The 27,963-nt window shown below is 38.0% G+C and overlaps 1 protein-coding gene across 2 annotated transcripts; it reads right to left on the reverse strand.

Moving 5' to 3' along the window:
- Nucleotides 1-804: 804 nt before the first annotated feature.
- rnf145b (ring finger protein 145b) lies at nt 805-27,901 on the reverse strand. Of its 2 annotated transcripts, none has more exons than XM_077196385.1 (11): nt 27,794-27,901; nt 26,071-26,288; nt 15,443-15,551; nt 15,146-15,237; nt 13,210-13,445; nt 10,980-11,155; nt 9,220-9,360; nt 8,921-9,103; nt 6,834-6,981; nt 1,698-2,054; nt 805-1,492 (listed from the first exon to the last, which is right to left on the reverse strand). In XM_077196385.1, the coding sequence occupies exons 2-11, from the start codon at nt 26,252-26,254 to the stop codon at nt 1,058-1,060; spliced, it is 2,061 nt and encodes a 686-aa protein (XP_077052500.1). In that variant the 5' UTR covers nt 26,255-26,288; nt 27,794-27,901; the 3' UTR covers nt 805-1,057. The 2 variants fall into 2 exon arrangements, with proteins under 2 accessions (XP_077052500.1, XP_077052492.1); XM_077196377.1 differs by having other exon boundaries at nt 27,641-27,823.
- Nucleotides 27,902-27,963: the final 62 nt, after the last annotated feature.

A 27,963-nucleotide genomic window follows, 5' to 3' on the forward strand; every position in this document is an offset into this window, starting at 1 on the left:
CGCGCACTCTCTCACACACGCGCACTCTCTCACACACGCGCACTCTCTCACACACGCGCACTCTCTCACACACGCGCACTCTCTCACACACGCGCACTCTCTCACACACGCGCACTCTCTCACACACGCGCACTCTCTCACACACACGCTCTCTCTCACACACACGCTCTCTCTCACACACACGCTCTCTCTCACACACACGCTCTCTCTCACACACACGCTCTCTCTCACACACACGCTCTCTCTCACACACACACTCTCACACACACACACTCTCACACACACACTCTCTCACACACACTCTCACACACACTCTCACACACACTCTCACACACACTCTCACACACACTCTCACACACACTCTCACACACACTCTCACACACACTCTCACACACACTCTCACACACACTCTCACACACACTCTCACACACTCTCACACACTCTCACACACTCTCACACACACTCTCACACACACTCTCACACACACTCTCACACACACTCTCACACACACACTCTCACACACACTCTCACACACACACTCTCACACACACTCTCACACACACTCTCACACACACTCTCACACACACTCTCACACACACTCTCACACACACTCTCACACACACTCTCACACACACTATATATTGTGTATACATTTGCATGCATGTATTGAATGAAAGCTCTATAAAGGTACACACAGTATAACATTTGTATATTTTAAGTAACAACCTAATATTGGTCTGTTTCCTACTCAAAGTATTCGTATGTCTCTAGAAAACTTCGAATCACAGACTACTTGTATGGAGATGTTGTTTTTTTTGGAGTTCAACAGCCCTCGTTTCCGGTTCATTACATGGAAAAGAGCAGCTAGAACAATCCTCTAAATATCTCCTTTTGTGTTCCACTGAAAAAGAGTTTACGTCATGAGTGTGATTAAATGATGACAGAACTTTTATTTCGGGGGTGAACTATGCCCTTAACCATCTAGTCCTCAACATTGGCAATATGAAGTGTGTGTGGCGACACCTAATAGGCTGATAAGTTGAGCACTGTCATTTGCTCATGAAGAGGATTGGACATCTGATGTGCTGCATGAACCACCATCATCATCATCATCATGATCATCATCCAAACCACCAGCTGGGCCTGCGCTGCCATCTGTCACTACGTCACATTCTTTGGAGCTCCCCGATAGCGAGTCCAATTCAAACTCTGGCTCGGCTGCGGTTATCATTGGGGGAGAGTTTTTTGCTTGGGTGTCATCCTCGGTGTCCAACACAATCTGTGGTTCACTTTGCTCCTGCTCCACCTCTGCTGGGTTCTGATTGGCTGGTGGAGTGTCTTGGGTGGCGGCACCTGGAGAGCTAATTGGCTGTAATTGGCTTTTGAGTTGCCCATGGCACAGAGGACATGTCTCTTGTACGTAAAGCCACTTCTTTAAGCAGGCAGCATGAAAAAAGTGGCTGCAAGGCGTGATGACAGCAGACTTCATATCCTAAGGATGGAAGCAAGAAACAATGTTTAAAACTAGGCAGCCAAAATAAGAAGAGAAATTATAAACATGCTGACAAATGAGTAATGGGAGAGCGAGAGCCAATTCAGATTCAAATGGTGGTGATTGTTCAAGAATCAATCCCAATCTACAAAGGCTCAATATCAATACAGAAAGAAAAAAAAATCCATTTTAACACCCCTTTTACCTGAAAGCAGATCGAACAGATGTCATTATGTTGCTGGAGTTGTAATGTGGAAGCAGTGGGCATGTTCTGGATCTTGTGAACTGCATCCCTGCGCAACAGGAAGCTCTGCCAGCCCAGCTGGGCCCTTAGCCACACGTTATAGTAGGAGTGAACCAGGATGATGGTGGAGCCCATTACAGTCCATTCTCCAAACAGGGTCTCCGAAACACCGTAGGCCACCACGCACACGGCCACCAGGAACTCCAGGAGTCGGTAGGTCCCGTTGACGATGTAGATGACTTCATCCATGTTCTCAACCGGAGCCTTACGAAACTCCTCCACCATGAAGAGGATGTAGATCAGAAGGGTGCCAAGAACCTGAGAGGAGTGGAATCCTTTTTACTTTATTATAAATTATTTAATATACAGATTTATTATTTAATTTAGGCCTGTCAAAAAATGACTTTCTTTTTAATATGTTAAAAATATTTAACAATTATCCAGCATCAGTTTTCCCCCTTCTTGGCCTCCTTTGGCTAGCGTTACAGTATATCAGGGGTCGGCAACCCCTTTGTCATGAAGTGCCATTTTTAAGTTTCCGAGGTAATCTCAGTCACCTCCCCCCTCTCCTCCCATATGAATATTTGAAATATTCATAATGGCCCCCAAAGAAATAATGCAGAACCTTTAACATTTCTGACGCAATTTTTCATAAAATCAGTTTTTAATGTGTCAAAATCCTTGTTTTTTTCAGGTTTAAATGAAGACTTTGAAGAACCCATTTACACCTGGTCATTTCATGCTTTTTTACTCATTGGATAGCAATCCGTTTTGTTAAAACTGTTCCATTTACAACCAGATGAATTTTGTCCAGTTTCACCTTCAATGCAAAAAAAAAAAAGCCCTCTCTTTCGGAAAAAGCATTTACCCTCTCATTTACCCCTGGTCTTTTCACCATTGGATAGCGATCCGATCAGAGTAAGCACATGAAGTGAACAGGTCTGCATGCATCAGTCATTTTGATGTGTGTGGAATGTTTAATAGAACTTAATATACTTGATTGAATATCTACAGCGTTTAACTAAGCTGTAAGCTGTCGGTCAGTAACTTGATGGCTTTTCAGAGCTGTGCGCTTTCATTGACTTCTCACACTTGAATAGTATTTATAACTATTCAATAAATACTATAATAAATTATAACAAGAGCGCACCCGTCAACGTGCATGTTCGGGTTACGGAAGCCATCGGCAGCAATGCACGGCACGCCTACAGGAAAGTGACTCTGTCTTTTATAAATCTGATAAAACTAAGGACTCTTCGGAGATATGAAGGATGCAACATTACTCTATAGGTACTCAAGATTAACATGAGATTGGCAGAAACTGCGCGTGTTATGTCCCCTTTAATAAAACGATCTGTGTTACGAGGAATGATAACCTCAAAATGTAGATCTGTACGCAGGTGCGAGGTACTTTATCAGACCTGCAAACTCAGAGTAAAAAAGGTGACAGTGTGTGTGGGGGGGGGGGGGGGGGGGGCGACGACACTGAAGCGCAAAAGAAAAGTGAAATCTGAGCGCTTTATTAAACGGAAATTTGCTGTTGGTGTGTTAGCCTAAAACAACATGCTCGCCAGATTGTTTATCGCCAGATTGTTTATCTAAATAGCCCTATGTTGTTAGAATTTACTGTTTACCAGGTTTTAGGTTTTTGGTAATTTCCTTGAGTTACATTTTTTTATTCTTTTTTTTAAATGAAAACTAACATCATAAAGTATGATTGATATTTGTTTTACTTTGAGCAATTCTGGAGCTATAATTGACTATTCTTAGGAGCATATAAAACAAACCAGCTCCTTGGAAAAAATTAAATGCAATATTGTAGTAGTTATAAATAAAGGTTTATTTTAGTTCAGATTAGTTTGAGGGCAGCAATTGTATTCATAATGTCAAAATAAAACCAACGTAATATTACTTGAAGGCATTATAGCCTACTATTCCTGCCAAACTTCCATGGTTGCAGTTAGTGTTACTACAGTAAATCCATGGTGAATGTTGCTGATCTGTGGAAACTGGATAGTTAATTCATGGCACAATGTTTCTTCCTGGTTTCCACGTCAGTGCTGTTTGATCCGTTAATAACGGAGAAATGTGAATGTTTCTCACTAGATCTCGCAGCAATGTTATTACTTCTGTGGCAAATTCAAATTCTTCCTTTACTTGATCTCTTATTAGCGCTGTGTAGTAACAGTGTCGCTTGATCAAGATCGGCTCGTGCTGGTTTGGTCCAAACTGATAAACGGTCCGTTAACCACATAATAACGAGCAGTTTCGTTCCGCTTGCATTACGTTTGCCATTTGATGTTGGGCAATGTTGTGGTGGCTTCGGCGGATTATGAGCGCGCTTACCACGCGCAACGCGGCTACATTTTAAATAACGAAATTTAGGTCGGAAGGAAAAATGGCTGGTTCTACGCGATTCACGTAAATGACCCAATTGGCCAAGAAAACGTTGATTGTCGCCGAAAAGCGACAAGTTTGCAGGTGTGTTTATATGAATGAAATGCATACACCTCTCTCGCTTTTGCTCACACCCCTCCGCATGCCAGTGTTGCCGACCCCTGCAGTATATGGTCACGCTATCTGGGTTCCACTCACCAGCCCTGGCGATGTACGAGAGCGCGGCCGAACGAGGATGGTCTGCATGTATGCATATTCTATGATCAGCCAATCAATCATTCATTCATTCATTCAAGTGCTTTTAAACCATTCAAGGGCGATAAGACACAAAAAAGGAACTCAATTCGGTACTGTATCGGCATTTGCATTTTTGTTCTATTGTATTTATGTTTTCCCGCTTGTAGTTTGCTTATTTTGCTTGTTCTCAATAAAAAATAAAAAATAAACTCAAATCAATCGCGATTCAGGGCTCGACATTAAGCCTTGTCATGTGCTTGTCCTTGACCCGAGTAAAAAAAAGAAAGAAAATATTTCTGGTGGCGTAAATTTATTCTGAAGCAATATTTTAATCAGTGTTCTATTAGCTTTTCCATACTTAAATCTGCATATTTTTGACAATTACCACAGGGCTGTTTTTTATCTTTGTAAGGGCCAATTCTTTTTTAACCATATTAGAATGTCAAATTCTTAAAATAAATTAAATTAAAATAATAAGACACTATGGCAGGGGTCTCCAACACGTCGCTCGCGAGCTACCAGTAGCTCGTGGCCTGATTGGAGGTAACTCGTCAAGGGGCCGTTCACATATCGCGTCTTTGCGCGCTCAAGTTCGTTATTTCAAATGTAGGAAGCTCATAATTGAAGCGACGAGCTCATTTTTGTCAGGCGCAGTGAGATGAAAAAATGCATTAGCTACTAAAACTTCCTTTGTCATTGTAGAGAGTGCGGTGCATGGTTGCATAGCAACGACAGAATCCACGGGAAATCGGACCGAATTTTACTATTAATAATAAAAGATAAGCTAATGTGCATTGTAAACGTCAATAATTTATCTTTTTTGACTCATTCTTTTTATAAAAATGATTAAAAGGCTGAAATATGCAAGGTTTCTTTTTATAAATCTTTTTTGTCAAAACTTTATTTGAACTTGTAGGCTACATACTAGTAGATAACATGTCCAGTACTCCTTTAATATCTGGCCATCATTTTTAATGTTGTTATTTTAATGTTTATGTAAACAAAAAGTGCATATTAATGCTAATTATATTTGTAATTTGCTGTTTTTCGACATAAAACTTGGTGAATTGATTTTATTGTGTAGTAATAGTACTTTTTGAACAGGATTCTGTGATAACCGTGATCATTTTGGTCACTATAATCATGAAATGAAATTTCCATGCCATTTCATCTCTAGTTAAGATGCACTATAAAATAAACTATAATTATGTTTTGTTTTTACAGTATAATTACAAATAAATACAAAGTACAATTTTCTTTAAAAAATGTATCTCTGATTCTGTTCTTTTCTGTGACATTTAAGGGTGACATATATGGGCCTACAAAAACTCTTTTAGATCCAAAACAGTTTAGATAGCTGTTAATATGAGAGTTATGAGACATTATTTAAGAGATTAAAGTATTGTATTACATGAGTAGCTCTCGGCCACTATCTTTTTTTAAAAAGTAGCTCTCAAATGAAAAAAGGTTGGAGACCCCTGCACTATGGGGCTCTTTCCAATCAAAATAAATGTACACTGCAAAATTACAACTGCAATAAATTAGGGGATGAGATTGATTTAAATACATTTTTGAATATACAAATAAGAAATGTTGGGAGGAAAAAACAAAATGATACTTTTAAACATAAAACCACCAGTAGTTGGCAGCAAGTCACTTTATGAATTAGTCATTAAATCTTTCATTCGACTGATTTGTTCAAAACGCGGAATCATTCAGTATCAAAACACCGCTGAGTTTTGTTTTAAGAAAGCGCAATAGTCCTTCTGCTGGGATCTTTGTTTGGACATTTTCATTGGTGAAATAGAACAAGAACAGTCAATAGTGTCTAAAATACAAGTAATTTAATATTAAGTACTTGTTGATTTGAACTATAAAATCAAATTTAACATTTGCAATCGTGATAATATTCGGCAAAACAGCTCCCTTTAGTCGTGCTATGTTACTTACAGGGCAGTATCAACATTTTGGACTTTTACCTTTTGTTTTGTGAGTTTCTTATGCGTGTTGTTTTGCTCATTTGTTTTGACTTCTCTACGAAAGTCTCTCAACAGCGTAACCTTGTTACCAGAAACACATTATCCATTATGAATCGCTCTTTACACGGAATGTACTAAAATCAGAATCATTCTGGCGTTTCGATGCTTCCCAAGTTATTTTTATCACTTAAGTTTTAATCAGGCTACTTGTCCGGTCAGGCAAGTAAAATTCTCTTTCACTTGTCTCTTCAAAAAATCCACAGTGGTAATGTCGAGCCCTATAAATACATAAATGTATGTTATACATTATTTAGTTTTTTTTTAAATTTCCATTTCTTTTTCCATTCTTAAATCCCTTCCTTCATCGTTCTAAATATTCAAGAAAAAAAATCAAAATCTAATTACTAACAAAACTTGACTGCATTAATGTCTATGCGCTGTGATAAAGTGTTTATTTATATCGGTGCGTGTGAGGTGTGTGTACCTGCAGTGACGTCAGAATGCTGGAGGAGATGATTATTAGCAGCCAGAAGTCCATGCGAAAGAACTGGCAGATCATGTAAGCCATATAAGCAGGGAATATCAGAAGGAAAAGACACAGGCTCACTGCTCGGAAGTGCTTCCACAGACTCCTGTAAGAACAGAAGAAACAAGAAAAGCTTAAGGTACAGGTCCTCAGACATACAAGTACTCGAGAATATTTTATTTTGCGATTAAAACCCTAATCGAAACAAGTAACATGTTTTAGAATAAAAAACATGCACACTGCAATTTAAAAAAGAAACAAAAACGTGCATTGAGAACTACACTGAATATCTCTTTTAACATTTCCTGTTTTTTTTCCATACTGTCTCAAGATTTTCTTGAAAGCTAGGTCAATTCTGAAAAGGTTGACCAGCCCTTTTGTTTGTAACTTTCTTCTTGTTAAAAGTGCTCCTATTATGTAGTGTGTTATATAGCTGTTTGAGAACAGCGTCTACTTTGACCTGCCCTCCAACACTGCAGTTTTTGCTGAGGCATGGAAGAGTTTGGTTCATGTTGTCGACATGTCAAAAGATGCTCTTTTCTTGCTTTCCGCGAAAGCAAATCCACTTTGCATGCACTTCCAAATGATGAGGACTTGAGCTCGAATTGATACTGTAAAAGCGAGGGCATCGTTGTTGTTCGTATCACTGTGTATACAAGTGCTGAGGAAGGCTCTGGCACATTCTATTATTAGTTTGTAGTCAACCATATTGTTATGTTTAAGGACATTATGAAATTTAGATATTGTCTGTACTGTATGTAATGTAATGACTATAAAATGTACTATTAAGTATTAAATACAATCGTTGCGGTCCTCAGTTACTAGACATTTTACCTCAGGGCTTACGTTTAACTGAATTAAGAATCTCACCTGAAAATCCAAAAACATCAGCAATCTTCCTCCATGCTGATTTCTGTATTTTGTCTTTAAAGATTCTGCAGTTCGTGCCATAATTCAGGGTATTTCCCTACTTCATTGAGTTTTTAGTCATCCTTTTCATTGAAGTAAGTGTATTGTGACCTGGTACTTCCAGTAGGTGGCAGCACATGACAGTGAATGTAATCTCGGCTGGCAAACGCATATCCTTTTGCACTCAGGTTAGTGTAAGGACACAACGGAGCAAAACGAATAATTAAAGGGCTACGTTTATTAGGCCTATACATTTAGACTTCATTCAAGCTGTAAAACTATGAATGTAAAACTAAATGTCTCTTGCAGCATAAGGTGAAGTCAGTATCTACATTTACATTAGTCCTAGCTGGCGCTGTGCTCCTCGTCCAGCACGCAACAAATAATGTTAAGTATTGGGAAAAACTGCAGAGTGCAGAGCCGCCAACCCTGGCTTGAACTACGGGTGAGTCATAGGGTCAAATAGAGCCAGCTTTTATGTAGCCCTTTAGCTGTTAATGCGTTATTGTCGCATTAACTTCCCCTAAATTCAACGAGAGATTTTCTTCACACACAATTTGAGTTGGACACGTTTTTCCGCACCCTTTTTAAACAGTCGGCCGATACCAATTATTGGCCAATACATCAGTGCATCTCTACTTAAGATATAACCGACAGCGTTATACTCACGTATACTATACGTAAACGTATACTCACCAAGCGGAGCATTTTGACATATTTCTGTGTATTTAGGCACACAGAACCCAAAGCTCAATTTCACGAAAATCACTTATCTGGCTGACTGAATGTTAAGTTTGGGCTTTTACGGATGGATGAATGAATGCACACCGCTGTGAAGTAAATAAACGCACTAAAATCAAACAGCACTAGTTTCTTGCTGTCATTGCTGTAGGGTTGTTGTCATTGCGATGTCTCTGCTCTACGTTACAAAGTTTTCAGACACCTAATAGAACTGCCAGAACGGTGAATGTAGTGAAGCAATTTTAGCTGTGCAAAGTGTGCAGAGAAAATTTGTGTCATCTGAACAGCTCTATATATAAAGCTATTATCTGCCGAAAACGATCGGCACCCAATCAATCGGAGCACCCTTAATTCTGATCAGGCATGTGGTATGCAAGAAGTGTTGGGGCTCTTACTTGTCTCTGGAGGCCCCCAGTGCTAAAACTATGGGGTCAGCAATCTCCAGCATGGACTGCAGGATGGACGCCACCACGATGAAGAGGATGATGCTGAGGAGGAAAGCTCTGTGAATGACCTGGAGCTCAATGAGACCAGTCTGAACAGCCAAGATCAGCAGAGTGATCCCCTCCGTCATGCCTCTGAAAACCAGAAGAGAAAGCGTTACTGGATACACAGTAATCTATATACATGTCTGGAAAAATGTCATGTTTTGAAAAAGGAGTATTGTAAGCATATTTGGTTGGATGTTTCTCACCTGTGCATGGCGTTGTCATTCATGAAAGCTCTGTAACCCTGCAGGTAGAACTTGCAGAGAGTGAGGACGCCCAGCGCCACAAAAGAAACCGTGAAGACCAGCCCCAACAGTGAGTAAGGAGTACTACAGCACTCAGCGATACTGCAGAGAACACACACAACCATTAACAAAACATTTACATAATCCTAGATATTGCTGAATGGTGTTTTAGTCTTCTACTGCCCTAGTATCCAGTTTAGTTTATGATAATGGTGCCGTTCCAAATCTTTGTTGCAATGCATTCAGGGTTATGTGTAGACGGTAACGTTTTTGCTGATTAAATACAAAGTCCCATCAAGTGTGACTCCACACCGTAGCTAATGTCAGTAGTTAATTCACAACCAAATTAAAGGGTTGGTTCACCCTCAAGTTGTTCCAAACCTGTATGAGTTTCTTTCTTCTGTTGAACACAAAAGATATTTTAAAGAATGTTGGTATTCAAACAGTTGAAGGGAAGCCATCGACTTCCATAGTAGGAAAAAAAAAAAATACTATGAAAGCCAATGGCTACCGTCAACTGGCTGGTAACCAACATTCTTTAAAATATCTTATTTTGTGTTTAACAGAAGAAAGTAAGTTTTTGAGTGAACAAATCCTTTTAACTCTCAAAAAAATGCAGGTAGTGACAACCGGAATTAGAATAATTGTAAATACGGAACCAAACTGAGCAACTAGATGTTAATAACGTAATTAAATGCAAGAATCAACGCTCTTCTGTATGCACCTGACTATCATGACTCGCACCTGCCCACATTAATAACTCCATAAACCTGATCGATTTATGATACAAGTTCAAACAAGCCAATAAACAAAATTCATTCTTTTGTTCTTTTTTGGAAAATAAATGAAGATCTTTTTGATGATATCTGAGATTCCTGTGCCTTCATTGACAGCTACCACAACAACTACCACAAGTTAATTAAAAAGAACATAAAACGAAACCATGTGAATTAAGCGGTTTAATCAATGAACAGATTGAATTTAGGCTTTTATTCACATTTAAACATTGATTAGCGAACATACACAGAAAATCAACCGAACCTGCTTGAAGCAAGAGAACAAACCTCATTGGTTCTTGCTGAAGCTCAAACGTGCTGCGTAACAGAATGAACCTCATTGGTTCTCGCACGTCAGGCGAACATGCTTGAGCTTCAGTTTACCACAACTGATGTGTGATTTGATGAATGTTTATGTGAATAAAAGCCTAAATACAATCTGTTCATCAAATAAATAAATCAAGTCTCTTCAGAAAATTTGGACTAAACTGCTCAATTTTACAATTTATGAACTTTTAGAATTGTCAGTTGTGTAGCTGTCAATGGAGGGACAGAAACCTCAGATTTAATTAAAAAGATCTTCATTTGTGTTCCGAAGATGAACAAAAGCCTTACGGGTTTGGAATGACATGAGGGTGAGTAATTAATCACAAAACTTTCATTTTTTGGGTAAAGTATTCCTTTAAATTTGAAGAACGAGTCTTTTGTCGCTGTAATATGAATTTGGTCAAATATAGTGAATACCAAACACGTGAGATGGCAGAACGTTGCTATGGTTACCACTGTGTCAATCATCATGATTTCGGGAATGAGTCGTGTTCACTATACACTCATTTAGGGGACAAACTCCCATTTTAAAATGAGGGTGTTACTCCTGAAACTTTACAGAGTGTATGTTTCAATCAAGTAAGTGAACTATATGGTGCAGAGGTGCAGCATTCAAACCTGGTGAGGAACAGGAAGAGCAGCCTCTCTCGGGAGGGCGGCTGGTCCCTTGTGCTGAAGTAGGTGTATATCTGCAGTGCGAACAGCACCAGCCAGAAGCACATAAACAGAACAGGCAGAACCAGCTGATTCCACAGAGACATGCCCAGAGCCAGCAGACCATACACCTCCACCACCTACAGAACACAGGAAACCAAGCGTTGAATGAGGATGAAATGTGTCAACAATTTACATTTCAAATAAAAATGAACATAATTGAGAAAGCATAATTACATTGTAACGCCTTATTTTGCTCCATGTTTACATAAAACAAAAATGTTTAATATATTTAAAATTTTTAATATTCAGAATGTTTCAAAATAGTATTTGTTCATAGTATTTTGAAGCAAAGCTCCTATCATTTCTAGTTTCATCAGCACATTTTTCCCAATAACTACAGCTTCCATTTTGGGAAAATATTTCAATTTAATAATTCATGCCATGGCTCATCTTTAACCAAATAAAACATTTTCACTTCATCTCGCCTTTGAAAGGACAAAATAATGTCAAAATACATGCTATCTTGGCGAGAATCGTTGAAGATAATTATTATTATTATTATTATTATAAGATTAACAACTTATTATTAAAAGATAATAATCCTACTACTAATTCTACTACCAATATTGACAATACACAACACATGAGCTGCTGGGTTCATGAATGTTAATTACATTTTCAGCGTTCGCTCTGATTTGCTGAAATTAAAACCAGGATGAGTGCCATCCAATGAGATTGCAGTGTGCGCATTAGTTCCGCCCCCTACCAGAGAAGCCGGCATATCTTCAGAATCAAAAGCTGAATAATTTCAGATGAACTCCTTTATTTTGACAGAAATACACAAACAAGAATATTGTTTACATGTAGCGCGTCGATTTTGTAATGTAATGATTTTGCATCGATGGTATGTAAGACTCTCGCTCTCTCTCTCTTTGCGTGTGTGTGAGAAATACGACGGCGGTTTGAATGATTCATTCGAACCGTTTATTAATTTACGAAGCAAGCAAATGAAGGCATGTACGAACGGGTCATTAAATCACTTTCTCAAACGATTTGTTTAAAAGCGTAGATTCATTCAGAAACGAAACCCCACTGTGTGTTGCTAAGAAACATTCTGCTCTGGCCTAAAATCTAAGTTACTTTTTTAGTAAACTGTTGCAGAAAATCAATATCACATTTGTAATCATGCTTTTATTAAGTTTATATAAGTAACCTACCATTATAGTACCATAGACGATGCATAAAGCACACCCCTAATTTCAAACAGGACTGAGCCTCATGTTTCCTTCACTAGTCTGTGCAAGGAGTGAATGAATCAGCGACTCATTTTGACTTCCAATATCGTTCAGAACTAAAAACTAGTGGGACTACGTGAAAGGAAAACAATTTGTCATGGGGATGCAAGAAGTCTCAACATTCAACATGAAACATAAGTGAATAACATGAATAATAAGACTTCACATATTGGTATGCTACCCTGTCCTGGGTTAATGCAGTCATGCATATGCTGTAGTTTGCCGTGCCGAGCCCTTACATGCGCTATATCAAAATTATTAGTTTGCAAGAATAAATAAGTTTAGGTACGTACATTCGCTGCAAACATTCAATCACTTAATTCTTAGCTCCTGCAAGTGCGAACCGCACACACAAAAAAGCATCACTACGTTACAAGCGTAATTCAGAATACTTCTCTCACGGGTCAAAACTCAGCGGTTCAGAACATATGCCTTTCTGCTAATAGCGTTTTGGACTAATTGTAAACTGTTTGTTCAATGAACAAGACCATTTTTTAACAAAGAAAGAATTTTCCAGGACAACTGATGTTTTCTCATTTTCCATGTTTTCCAGGACTGGAAAATGGTTCCTTATTTTTTCAGAATTTCCAGGTTTTTCAAGATTTTTACTTGAAATTGTAATATTTTACAATATTAGTTTTTTTTTCAGCATTTATGATCAAAATGCAGCTTTGGTAAGCATAACTTAACTTTTTTTCAACCAAAAAAATAAATAAAATCATCAGTTGAACGCTATTGTATACGTTATATAATATTTATATACAAATTTGATTTGACAAAATGATTTTCACCTGCACAATTATTGTCAAAGTTTTGAACACAATCCTTTTTCTCAATCGCATGCGGTTTCTTAATACAGTATATGACCACATGAGAAAAATCCTGCACAGTCGTACCTGTACCAGCTCTCTGTAGGCAGTTTTGGCCAGATTGTAGGGCACCAGCAGGTTGGAGGCGATGAAGTAGAGCACCTCCAGACCGGTGAAGATCATAGCAAAGCGGTTGATGAAGACGATGGTCTCCAGGGGCACGAGGCACAGTCTGGCCATTAGGGGGAGAAGGTGTGCAGAAAAAAGCCAGATCTGTTTGGTCTGCATGACGCAGGAACACAGCGTACACACCACAACCTGACCTGAGGGAGAGGATAGTCTTACTGAACAAACACAAACGTACAGAGAAAAATCACACTAACACACCTCAATGCTTCCCTTAAAATGCTGCTTTCAATGTCCCTCCAATGTAATTAGCTTTGCTGTGTTGACATGGCAAATAAAAGACTCAATTTGCTTTGCATGAATCTTTTTGTGCTACTTTGCTGCATCGCAAATAGTCACTGTAACGCAGTCAGGTCACACAATAGACTTGATTTACAAATGACGTTACCAAGAGTTTCTCTTGCGATGTTGTTGCCAGAGGGGAGTAATATGTGTGCTCTGTGTACAGTGGTGCCACTGACATGACGTGTCACATGACTAATCATAAGGGCCAAAGCCAATAGTTGTTTTATCTCTGATCTTCATTTAGCAGGGCCAGCAAAGATTACAGGTTTTGTCTATGAAGATTTTTCATTCGAATTGTGCTTCATTTCAAGTGAAATGTGGAAACTACCCTGCAGTGCAGCTGTTTGTGAACTGTGCTAAACTATTCTATGGAATACAGATTTTTTTTAATTAATATTTGGATACTTCTTACAGAAGTAAATATCTGTATAAACATGACTTCTGCTCCCAATCTTTTCAACAAGACTTTTCCCAGGATTTTTGAAAAAGTATTTTCTGCAATCCTTTCAACCCGTAATATTTTACAGCTTAAAAACTACTTTAGAATATTTCATAAGCATTTCAGAAGAAAATCTATTAAATACATTTCTGTGACTTTCCATTATGTTTGTGACTATTTCTGTCTCGACCAAACATTATATAACAAAATAATAATTTACAACTCATTTCTGCCCGGTAAAATACTTCAGAGCTTGGCATAACTACAAATTTTACATTTATAGAATATTTGTGACTTTTCCAGGATTTTTTTCAATTGTATAGAAAATCGTAGTGCTTGCAAAGAGAAATTCCTACTGATAAAACATTTTAAAACATATAATCTATTTTAGCTTCCTAATCCATTTAATTCCATTACAGAAAGTCCAATTTCCCAAGCCTACAAATCACAATTTTAAATTCACTTATATTTCAAGGTTTTCAGGGAATTTTCAGTAGTAATTTCCAGGAACCCTGCAGAACTGTTTGTTTTGCTGTAGCTCCTGCATCGATACAAAAGTACTGTCTTTGTGACATCTATTACTTCCTAGAAGTATGAAAAACATTCCCAGATGAAGAACTGAAACTCATTTGACTATTTCTGTTCTGTGTGCTGCTCCAGTTTTAGCTTATCTTTTAAACTGATATCTGTATATGCCTCCTCTAGAACCCATGTTAATAGAAGCTGATTTGGCAACATTGTATTGGGTTTTACCATCTTGAAATGAAGTTTCTCTTTCTTTAAAGCAGTTAAATCACTTAGAAGTGTAATTAAGGCAGTTTTTCGTGGAAAGGTTTGGTTGCATGCCATTCCATTTCCTAAATCCCTCATTAGTAAAACTGGAAGCATTTCACAGGGCCTCTATTCATTAGTAAATTGAGCACATTGAGATCTGGTTTCTTCTCTTTTAGACTGTGCTATAGTTCAGCAGTCAGGTCTCTTTTACAGCAGGGGTGGGAACCGAAGTTCAGTAATACAACACTAGTTGTACTCGTCCCTAATAACGCTTCAGGAACAAACACAGCAGTGAAGAAGAGAACAATATGGAGTTGTTTCGGAGTTGAAGGGATGTACCGATGAGTGCTGTGGTAAAGCGGTTCATAGACAGGGGCTCCAAGTAGAGGGGACCTTCGAAACTGGATTCCAGCTCTCCGCGTACGTAATCCCTGTAGGAACACCAGTCATCATGAGAAGTACTAAACAGTTGCATTAATGTCAAAGTCTGTTTTACTGGTTCTAAGTGACATTGCAAGTAAATTTAAAGTGAGTGTGTGTACTTGAACTGTCAACATGGGGCGCATTTCAAAAGCAATGTGTCATCTCCTCTGCACATCTTGTGTTAGTATGGAGAAGATTGCTGTGAACACACACCTAGAAAGCTGGTGTCCAGCGAAGAGCAGAAGAGCTGTGAGCACATAGAGGTAGAGCTGCACCAGGTGCTGTCGGGGTAAAGTCAGCAACACCAGGCTGAGGATGTAACCTGAACAAAAGAGAGTCTCAATTACTGACACGAATAATGATACAAAGATATGTATTTGTAAAATAAATTTAAAAAAAGTGCTTCTGACATTTTTCCTTAAATAAAATGCAAAAATAAAGTTAGTTAGTTTGATTTTAAATTATCCATTAGTCAATGGTAAATAAGAGCATCCACAATAAAGAAAAAAATCTTTAAAAATGCAACAAAAAAGAAGAAGAAATAGCATATATAAATAGCACATGACAAGTTAGAAACACGCTCTTTGTTCTAGAGCCCGACCGATATGGATTTTTGGGGGCCGATACCGATATATCGGCCGATATTATTTATGTGTATATTATAATACAATAGCAACATTATGTATGTGTATTATAGTACAGTACCAGTCAAAAGTGTGGACGTTTTGCAATGATCACTCAAATGTGGTGATCAAACACTTGTGTGACACATATGTAATGGAGGCAGGGGGAATGATAGAATGAGAATGATACATTTGAGCTGTAACCAAATTAGTTTGCATTGCATGTTATACTATATTCTAAATACTGTTGCATAATCTTCACTAACGACTTTGTCTTTTAATTTAGTCACGTTATATAAAACATAACTTTTATCAATAAATATATCAAAAGTGTCACTGACAAAACCTTATTATCTCCTCTTTTTTTTGTCTTAATTCCTCTAATCTCTACCAGTGGAGGAATAACTCAGATCTTTTTACTAAAGTAAAATGAATAATATCATAATGAAAACGTTTTTAAATACTACAGGTCCTTCTCAAATATTTTGCATATTCTGATAAAGTTCATGATTTTCCATAATGTAATGATAAAAATTAAACTTTCATATATTTTAGATTCATTGCACACCAACTGAAATATTTCAGGTCTTTTATTGTTTTAATACTGATGATTTTGGCATACAGCTCATGAAAACCCAAAATTCCTATCTCAAAAAATTAGCATATTTCAACCGACCAATAAAATAAGTGTTTTTAATACAAAAAAGTCAACCTTCAAATAATTATGTTCAGTTATGCACTCAATACTTGGTCGGGAATCCTTTTGCAGAAATGACTGTTTCAACGCGGCGTGGCATGGAGGCAATCAGCCTGTGGCACTGCTGAGGTGTTATGGAGGCTCAGGATGCTTCGATAGCGGCCTTAAGCTCATCCAGAGTGTTGGGTCTTGCGTCTCTCAACTTTCTCTTCACAATATCCCACAGATTCTCTATGGGGTTCAGGTCAGGAGAGTTGGCAGGCCAATTGAGCACAGTAATACCATGGTCAGTAAACCATTTACCAGTGGTTTTGGCACTGCGAGCAGGTGCCAGGTCGTGCTGAAAAATGAAATCTTCATCTCCATAAAGCTTTACAGCAGATGGAAGCATGAAGTGCTCCAAAATCTCCTGATAGCTAGCTGCATTGTCCCTGCCCTTGATAAAACACAGTGGACCAACACCAGCAGCTGACATGGCACCCCAGACCATCACTGACTGTGGGTACTTGACACTGGACTTCAGGCATTTTGGCATTTCCTTCTCCCTAGTCTTCCTCCAGACTCTGGCACCTTGATTTCCGAATGACATGCAAAATTTGCTTTCATCTGAAAAAAAGTACTTTGGACCACTGAGCAACAGTCCAGTGCTGCTTCTCTGTAGCCCAGGTCAGGCGCTTCTGCCGCTGTTTCTGGTTCAAAAGTGGCTTGACCTGGGGAATGCGGCACCTGTAGCCCATTTCCTGCACACGCCTGTGCACGGTGGCTCTGGATGTTTCTACTCCAGACTCAGTCCACTGCTTCCGCAGGTCCCCCAAGGTCTGGAATCGGTCCTTCTCCACAATCTTCCTCAGGGTCCGGTCACCTCTTCTCGTTGTGCAGCGTTTTTTGCCACACTTTTTCCTTCCCACAGACTTCCCACTGAGGTGCCTTGATACAGCACTCTGGGAACAGCCTATTTGTTCAAAAATTTCTTTCTGTGTCTTACCCTCTTGCTTGAGGGTGTCACTAGCCATGTTTCCATCCACACCTTTTTATCCGAATTAAGTGATATCGAATGAAAAATGCCTTATGGAAACAGTAAAATACGATTAAATTTCATGAATATCGACTCAAATGAAATACGTTCGGTCTCATCGGATTTTATCTTGATCGATATACGGCAAATGCGATAAAAGCTGATGGAAACGTTATTTGCCGAATAAATAATGAATTGCGATTAAGTTTTAGGCCCTTTTATGGTTGCAACACGCCACAAAACATAGAAGAAGACGAGTTCATTTCCGGCCAGTATTCCCGCTCTGTTTGCGCACACATGGCGGATGTCAACAAAGACAGATGTAAGTGGACAAAGCAAAAAAATGCTTCAACCAAAGGGTTTCCGTGAAGTGTCTCTGAACCACGATCTCCCAGAACTGATGGAGCGCTGTCGTTCCCACACCACAGGCTGCCTCCGTTGTCGTCGGGCATTTACGTGCATCTGCATCATCATAGCAATATGTTTATAGAGTCGTTGTTTTCTTATGTTAGGTTTGCTTGTTATTACGTGGCTTGGTTGAATTCTAATGTAGAATGCGGTGTGTTATTTCTTGTTAACAGACTGCGGAGCTGCTAAGTATAACACACCGTTGCCATGGACGCAGTTCAGAGACGGAACAGACTATTTTCTTTAGCAGAAGCACTACTCGTTTTAAATCAATAAACTCCTTTTTAAGTTAATATTTTGTGTCAAATTATTGATTTATTTGGTAGGTAGCCATGTAATAAGCAGGATAATGTATAGCGAGGCGGTTGTTAGCGAATACAACCCCTTCAGGCTAACAACCGCCTGGCATATACATTTTCCCTTACATATGTCGCTATCAGCTGGCACATAAGCACTATTAGGCTCCGTTTTGTCTAGCAAAACTTTGTTCGCAAAAGTTTGCTTGAATGTTGTTCGATTCAGTGCGAAAATGAATGGAAACACCTTAAAATGTCTCAAATCAATTCGATATACCAATTTGATCGCAAAACAGCATGTGACGTCATTACGTACAGGTTTTTATTCGCTTTAAAGCCGTTGGATGGAAACACACTTTCACCAGCTTTATTCGCATGAGTTTTTTTACCGAACTTCAGATAATTCGGTTGACAAGAGGATGGAAACATGGCTAATGATGGCCTTCTGGACAGCAGTCAGGTCGGCAGTCTTACCCATGATTGTGGTTTTGAGTAATGAAACAGGCTGGGAGTTTTTAAAAGCCTCAGGAATCTTTTGCAGGTGTTTAGAGTTAATTAGTTGATGATTAGGTAAATAGGTCGTTTAGAGACCCTTTTCATTATATGCTAATTTTTTGAGATTGGAATTTTGGGTTTTCATGAGCTGTATACCAAAATCATCCGTATTAAAACAATAAAAGGACCTGTAATATTTCATTTGGTGTGCAATGATTCTAAAATATATGAAAGTTAAATTTTTATCATTACATTATGGAAAATAATGAACTATCACAATATGCAAATTTTTTTAGAAAGACCTGTATGTACAGTACTTTTATACTTTTTTAAATAAGCAGTAAGCAAAATGTACTAAACGTGAAACAAAGTGTTATAATTATGTAAATGATTGTAATATTGCTTGATGTTGTAATGTAGCGTTATAGGCAGAATGAGCTTTAACACTGTGTTCACCGGACGCGGCCGTTATCGCACGCGTCGCAACAGCTGTTTACCCGCGACCTGTTACAAAGCAGAATAGGGCATCACTTTACTGTTGGAGATTTGTTGCTCGTGCAACGCATTTTAATCAATGTTTCATCAACCAATTGCCTGGATTTAATAAATAAGTAAATATAGCAGATAATATAAGCAGGACTTCTCAGCTGCGCGCTTGCAATAGTCACAAGCTCACACAATACGTGACAGAGGCTGGTAGCAGAGAAATCAATTCTGTGAATTGCACTGCGCAAATCAAAAGTAATAGGCTACTACCCACCGGATGAAGAATGGTTGGCTCTCAACAGAACATAAAATATTCATTTTATTTTATTTTTTGTGTTCGCATTTAAGAGGAAAAAACAATGTTACGGACGTGACAAGCTCTGAAAGCCGCATTAAAGTGCTTTAAAACTTTCACAGAGACCTCAGACAGAAAGCATAAAGCCTTTCATTAAAGTGAATTTCGTTTTGTATTAATTGTATCTTAATTTTATTCAATGTTTCATCAACGAATTGCCTGGATTTAATAAATAAGAAGTAAATATAGCGGACAATAGATAGCCTAATCTCGACACGCAGGCGCCGGTGCGTGAACTGCAACATGTCTCATAAATGAACCGAAACTCAACGTATAGACCTGAGAAATATATCTATATTGAAATGTCTACTTTTGAACAGAACAATTCAAAGCGAAAGACAGACTGCTCTCTGCTGTAATCCGTATGAAATGTGCATTTCTCTCTGGCGTGTTCACTGAAGATCGCGAGTCAGCGTCGTCAACTTTGCAGCGACACTGACTTAAAACACTTGTTTATTAATAAACAATTAAAATGTCTCTTTGCAATATTTGATGTATTTACAATCATAACTTTTGCCAGTTCTTTGTCACAGCTTTTAGGTGCTTTATTGGCAGCGCCACCCTTACATGAATCACTGCACCCGCATTTTTAAAAATATTCATTTATCGGCCATTATAAATGCCGATAGTTAGGAAAATGCCTAATATCTGTCGGGCTCTACTTTGTACTCATGTTGGTTTTGCAAAACTTTAACATTTTAAAAAAAGGGTTTATTTAAAGGCACAAAATGTTATTTTCGCCGCTAGAGGTCGCTAATTCAAAACAAAGGCATAGCCTAGCTTGAGGACGTGAATGAGAGTGGATTCATGGGAGTTGTCGTCTTCACCTCCACAGCCGATTGAAAGGAATCTGACAGGATTTATGAAATCATGTTCATGGATGAGCGAATGTAATCAAGATTTACTAACGTTACTGTGGTATGAAGCAGGGCGGCCTGAGAGCCCTGGAGCGAATGCTAATGTGAAATACCTGCGATACACACCAGTCTCGAGTTATGCTTGTTATGCTTATGCTGCAGTCGGCCACTTCCGCTCTTTTCACTGCGTATGTGGGGTGACGCATCGCTGTTTTACATCATGGTTAAAGCAATCATACTAAATACATTTGAGTGTTGAAATTTGTTATAACGTTACTCTTTGCATTCACTCAGTGGCTAATATGAGACACTTATTGCACACTGCAGTAATCTAGATCGAGATTAGAATAAAAAAAATAAAAACTGGATGACGTGTTGCTAAATGACATGCAATTGAAAATATGATGTCTGACAGGTGACGCAATGACGTGGTCCATGTTCTGGTTAAACCTGCTGATTTATCTGACTTTAAGCATTGTTGGAAACGTTTGGGATAATGCAAGTACACAAGTCAACAAAATTGTTCTAGAGGTATTTGGATATTTTAATCTAAAAATCTTACAATCTTGTGCCTTTAATGACTAAAATGTTGTGTGACTATCATGTAAAAAAGTATTAACATTTTCCTTACACATTAAATACATGCGAGTGCACGCATTCTCCCTCATTCTCAAAAGTTTTAAACACTTTTACCTTTATTTTTACTAACTATTACCTTTATTTATTTTTTACAAATAGGATAAATAGCATTGTTTTGTGAATTTGCACCACGACACAACCTAAACTAATCTCGCCTTGAAGTCAAATGATCTGATATTTTAAGAGACATCAGTTCTTATTGTCTCGTTTTCCCGCTGCATGTTGGTCTCACCACATGACTTTGATTTGGTAGATGAAAAACAAATAATTTAACAAAACTTCCCAACTTCTTAATATCTTATCTTAATACTAAAGGATCATGCCAAACTACTAAAGATTTTCTTTTTCATTCTTTAAAATGTTTTTTGGCTTCTTAATTATATTAGGACAGTTGTATGACCTTACATTTTGTAAAAGTTTACATTTTTGAAATTGTTCAATGTGAGCATTTGCTATATTACAATACAAGACTACATCTGTGTTATGAGATATTAATCAAATTAACTTGCTAACGCTGGTGATTATGAAACAATACATAAAACAGTGGGATACAGCTCTGGTTTTTACTTACAATGCTGACTGAAAATGCTTAACAATACTGTTACAGCAAAAGAAAAAGTATTGATTTCATTTAAATCCCATGGGATTAAACAGCAGTGTTCAACTCACAGAAAAAAAAAGCCTATAGCTATAAACCAGAATAAACATTAGGGTCAAGTAATGGGTCGATGACACCGGTGGTGGTGAGATCTTTATTGCAGTAGTAATGTCTTCAACCCTCCCTGTTTAACAGTGTCAGCAGTATCTGTAAGCCACACTAAACCTAAAAGACTGTTCAGGCCAACAGGAAGTTACATCAAACACCACGACAACTCATCTCCAGGGCTGGCCACCGGAACAGCTTTCCTTCTGCAAATATCTGAACTGAATGAACAGCCCTGGGAAAGATTCTACCATAAAGCAAAACCTCATTTGTGTCTGGCTAGCAAACAATTGACCCTTCATAGGGAGCTTGATTGACAGGTGATCTGACCAATCATACTTCGTCATCCGCCATTTTGTCCGACAAAGCAGTCAGGAGAGTTAGTATTAACATGGGAGGATTTGAACTTCAAAACTTAATATACTTTCCACGATTAAAACAACATTCCTTATGTTCATTTGATGCTATAAATGAACTAGAAGGAAGAGATGATCGGTTCACGAGCAGCTTTAACTGAGGCTCTACAGCGATCTGTCACGACACATTAAAGAGCCACAAAACGGTATTTATTGTTTAAATTTATTTTTAAAAATGACCAAATTTGAAAGGTGAGACTTTGCTTAATATGTTTAATATCAAAAGTAACCTGGTCTGTCCTGTCTGTCAGCGTATTGTCAGTCTCCTCTCTGATCCGCAATGTATTTTTCATTGCGTGAGAACATGGAGAGCGGCATAGCTTGTCGGACATAGTGACAGTAACTAAGGGGGGCGGGTCTTTGCGAAGGGTCAATTGTCCTTCTTGTGGTTGTTTATGTCCGCTGCACCAAGTATGCGGAGAGAATCCAGCGGATTCAGACAGGGTGAAATCTAATATACTGCATTGGACAGCTGCGAGAGCATCTAGCTTGCAAGGGATCATCTATGAAGCATTTGCTGATGCTTAAATCATTCCAGAAAGTGCAGTGTGAGAATGCTAGTCTAGCTCTGCGACATTAGTTTATAGGTGTGTGTGTGTGTGTGTGTGTTGGAAGCAGCTGTTCTCTCTATATTGACTTCACCTACCACAGAATGATTATGCAATTGTTTACTTGGGTATGAATTAGCAATTGAAAAAATAAGCATAGCAATTCCCCATTTTTGGGTAGCCAATTATAAATCACTCTAACCAAAACCCTACAAGAAAATGTTATGATTACTATGATAATGAAATGTTATAGTAAAACTGTTCGTGTTAAAATATTACACATACCGGTAAATAAAAAAAATAAAAAACATTTGCATAAAATAAAAAATAAATACTCTACACTAAATACTTCACAATAGGTTTAAAAGACAAAACATGGCAATATTTGCTAAAGGATGAATGCACGCCTCTTTAGTTTCTGCGGTTATTTAGTGTTACGTCTTGTGTGTCGAGTCTACGAGGCACAAATCAGCATCCCTGAAACCGGCTCGGCTGGATCGAGTGTCCAACACAGGTCACGCAAAGAGAGGGACATTGAGGAGAGAAAGGTGTGGTAGAGATGTGTGCAACTGTTCAAGCCATATGTGTTATCTGTAGAACTGGATCACACTGACAGCGTTTTTAGCTGGAGGTCACGGAGACACTCTGTTGTTGGTTTTAAGCAAACATTCAGTATCAGGTGGTGGAAGTGTGGCATCATGTCGATGCTAGTCACGTTAAAATGCACGATCTCATTTGACGCTGCAAATCACTTTCAGTGTGAAAAACCTTTAAGGTTTCCACTTAACTAACAATACTGAAGAACAATAAACGAACACAGGGCAGGCCTTTGACATAAGCTCAATAAACTCAATGCATGCCCCTTTACTTCCAGGCAGCTAAGAAAATAAGTGACATTTATTTTTAATTAGAGTATTACTTCTTAAAGGAATTCACATCATTGTCACTGGATATTTTTTTAGCAGTTTGCACACTCAGAGATAGGGTTCTGGATAAATGTAGTAGTCAAAACTGTATTTGCAATGCAAAGTCAACAGGCAGCTGGATAAAATCAGACACCAGAATAAACTATTAAGCGTTCAACAATTCATTCATTACATTATAGATGAAACTGCTGCTGGACATGACGCCTGCTACAACACATGATCGAGCGTACAATGTTTCTGTTCATTTACTCAATTCATGAAACTTGCGTTGTTGAAATTAAACCATTTAAGCGATGGCTTTCATAACTTGTTTTCAAGACAGATTTAATAGGTAAAAATATAATGAATACACTATTTGATAATGCAAAATGCTGCTCTCCAGAATTATTTTTCTAGCTAACTAACAAGAAGTGGAGGACCGATCCAGATTTAGTTTTTATTGATGATGCCAAAAGTTTACAGATCAGGGTGACCGATACACATGATCACACACTATTTAATTTAAAGATGCATGCATGAGAAAACTGCCTTTAAGTTTCGTCAAGTGAGACTGTTTTAAGAACAGAAACACAAAGCGCTGTAAGAAACTTTGCTTAGGACACCATTATCTTTGTGTCCCTGCAACATCTGTTTCGGCGGAGCCTTATTTTTAATCAGACTGAGACGCCAACTTTCACCCATACATGTGAATATTATTGTTGTTCTCAACATGAGCGTGTGAAACAATACAAAAATACACTGTATTTGTAATTAAAAGCATTTGTAAACCTGTTGTCATAGAAACCTAAAGGTCTCCCTGATGTTTACCATTAACACAAAAGCTCAAAGGTTTAACTCTTGAGAGAGAAGAAATTATGACAATTATTGTAATTTTAGCACTGTAGTGTAAATTATATGATGTACTTCTGAAATAAACATTTTTTTTATTTTGCAGTGCGGGTGTATTACAATTGATATAATTATAAATATAATTTTACATTATATTGTATATAGCCTATATTATATTACAAAATGCCCCTCATGCCCCTCATGCCCCCCAAAACCTTTTAAATTTGATGCCTTAAATACTCCGCCAATTTTACTGAGGTAAAATGTATTGTGATTTGTGAATTACAGTATTTTGACAACATTACTGCATAGCTTCAATCTTTATTCCATCTATAAAGAGTAAGAAAAAAAAACGTAATGTAATTTGTGTTTCCACCACTTTTCTCTCTTTCCTCATTTTCTATGACACAAACAAAACAGGCATCATGAGGAGCTTAATTACAGCTTGCAGTTCGATAGTTTAATTTCTGCTTGAATAACTAACAACCAATACCGTTCCCATCATAAAAAATCTTCCCAACTCCTGACTCTGTGTTTCCACTGGCCCATTACAAGAGGACTCCAGCCAGAGTACAAACACTGCACTAGCACTCTGCTTTTCCTCAACAGAGAGCCAAGAAAACAAGCGCGCCCACACACACACACGACATTAATGTGTGTGGAACATAAGTATTACTACCACAAACGGAAAACTAGCCATGAAGCTATCCTTTAAAATTGCATTTTTACATTTTATGAGGAAAAGACACGTGGAACTCGCCAGGGTTTTGCTGCATTGGTATAATGGGTTGCCCACACACCAACTCTAGATGTGACAGATCTTGTGCTGGGTTGCCCATTTGATCACATACCAGGTAAAATTCCCAAATTAGAATAGTAAAAACATTATCCTCAAGAGGCAGAACCATTCGAGCCATCATTCATGTTTTCCCTCGCATAATTAAGAGTCCTGTGTCAGTCCTGTATTTGAGTCTTTAATATGGCTACGTTCACACACAGTTCAGTTATTCAGTCATTTCCAGAAAAATGCAGAGTTTTTTTGTGATCGTTGCGGGCAAAAATCCTTGATTATGCGGCACGTTTTCTTAAATGCGATGGAATATGCGGGATATTTGTGCAATTGTATGCAATGAAACTGCGGGAACTTGCAAAAACTGCGGTTTGATGAAAAAGAGAAAAAAAAGTGATTACCCCAACACCCTGTTCTCACTAGGCTACTACCTTAATATAAAGAGTCACAAATGCGTGTCTACCGCGTGTTTTCAGGTTTCCCCATCTTTGATAGTTGTCGCTTTGGTTTACTGATAAGAAAAAACGTGCTTGACTCCCGTTGCACGTTCAGTATTCGAGATGCTATTGTAAGCTGCTGTGTGAACGGGACATTTTGAGAACCACACCAGTAAGTAAATGTGGTTGTCAATCCCAAAAATTTACAGTGTGAATGTAGCCTATAAGGTCTTGAAGTTCTTGCAAACAGCATTTCCAGTTCAATGTCATTCAGTGTTTGATGTATAGACAGGGAGAGGTTGCTTGTTGTGTTTGTACATACCGACATAATGCAGGTACAGGGCTATATATTTGTACTGGAAGAGGGGGTTATTGTTGAGACTGCTTCTCTGGATCTTCTGGAAGAAGGAGCTGACGTCCCATCGGTACAGGACCTCTAGCAGCATGATGCTGGGGATCCGCAGACCCACGTTCAGAACCGCTTCCACACGGGTCTTCATTGCCATGACCAGCAGGGCACAAAACAGGCCTCAATTTCAACTGAGAGAGAAACATAGCTTTAAAGACATTAATCACGAAGGCAACTCAGTCAAGAAGATATGCATATAAAGAATTTCAGATTGAAATATAAAGCTAAACGTTCATAAACCTGCGTTTGATCAAATAAATTAGATTTAAAAAAAAAAAAAATCTCTTGTGCACACCAAGGCTGTATTTATTTGCTAAAAAATACAGTCAACATTAATATTGGGAAAGTTTATTACCATGTAAAAGAACTGTTTACTATTTTAATATCTTTTAAAATGTAATTTATTCCTGTGATGTCAAAGCTGAATTTTCAGCATCATTACCCCAGTCTTTAGTGTCACATGATCCTTCAGAAATCATTATAATATGCGGATTTGATGCTCAAGAAAGATTTCTTTCTATTGTCAATGCTGAAAACAGGTGTGCTGCTTAATGTTTTTGAGGAAACTGTGATAAACTACCATTTGAAAGTGTGGGTTAGAGAGAGAGAGAGAGAGAGAGAGAGAGAGAGAAATAGATATAAATTAATACTTTTATTTAGAAAGGGCGTTTTAAAATGATCAAAAAACAAAGCCATTTATAAATTTTACAAAAGATTTATTTTTCAAATTGAAATATGAAATTTCAATTCATAAAAGAATCCTGAAAATGTATCACTGTTTCAAAAATAAATAAAATAATAAGCAACAAAAACCGTTTTCAACAATCATAATACCATAGTTCTTTACAAAACCATGGCAATACAAGGTACTTTTAGTAGGAGGAAGGAACGACACACCTAGCCTACTTCTCTTATTACCACAGGACGGAAAATCCACTATTTACATAACACGCTGCTTTAGTCAACAAGATAGTAAAATAATTGTGCTGTAAAGAGAAAATAGTGTTGGATTTCTTATCTTTAAACTCACATGGACTAGTTATAGTTACGCCTGGCCTGTTAAACGTGTTTGAACTCTAGTAACCCCGACACATCAACAGTCACACAGTTCAAAAAATAAAAAAACAAAAAGCTGCCCAAACACTGCATAGACAAACCTTATATAAACGAAATATTACTATGATAATACGACAGAGTACGTGTTTAAACGTAACTTGAACAATAATGAATGACTTTCATTGGCTGTAGCGAGTTTGCGCTAACTAAAGGATATATTCTTAATGCTAGTGATTCGTTCAACTTTATATATAACCGATTCAGAGGTCTTAAAACATTAGCGAGTATCGTTTTTTGAGGTAACAAATGAGTTTAGTATGTAGCATTTAATAATTATTATCTGCTCAGCTAACAGCATTACAGAACTGTGTCCGTTATCCCCGTAAGGTTACAAATGCTACGATAATTATGATATAAATAGACTTACATGTTGTTTAATCACTTCACGCGATTAGATTTCGTCTTGGGCTGCGCCCGTGGGTGAATATAAACCATTTTAGCTCAGACGTCTTGTTAGGCGTTCTCCGTTTGCTACGGTCAAATTACAAGCAGAAGAGAAGAAGCATCTAAATTCACTTACTCCATCAGGCAGCCATTACACACACCGTTTGAGTTTCCACTGCGCATGCGCAAATCTGAATACCGAGGCTTAGCCACTAGAGGGCGCTTATCTAACACCAACTCTACTATGGCCTAGGCTTGACTATAACGAATATAATTTATTTACAAATACAGTAGAGATTAGACAAG

Source organism: Siphateles boraxobius, unplaced genomic scaffold, assembly GCF_051911475.1.
Source record: "Siphateles boraxobius isolate OS27281-9 unplaced genomic scaffold, OSU_SipBor_1 11, whole genome shotgun sequence".
In the NCBI taxonomy this organism is placed as follows: domain Eukaryota; kingdom Metazoa; phylum Chordata; class Actinopteri; order Cypriniformes; family Leuciscidae; genus Siphateles; species Siphateles boraxobius.

Excerpts from the sequence above, each read along its gene's own strand:
- rnf145b (XM_077196385.1), bottom strand. The coding sequence starts at position 26,254 with ATGGCAATGAAGACCCGTGTGGAAGCGGTTCTGAACGTGGGTCTGCGG. Across the intron at positions 11,156-13,209 it reads CCTACAGAGAGCTGGTACAG|GTGGTGGAGGTGTATGGTCT; the intron begins GTACGACTGTGC and ends TGTGTTCTGTAG. Across the intron at positions 1,493-1,697 it reads TCTGTTCGATCTGCTTTCAG|GATATGAAGTCTGCTGTCAT; the intron begins GTAAAAGGGGTG and ends TTCCATCCTTAG.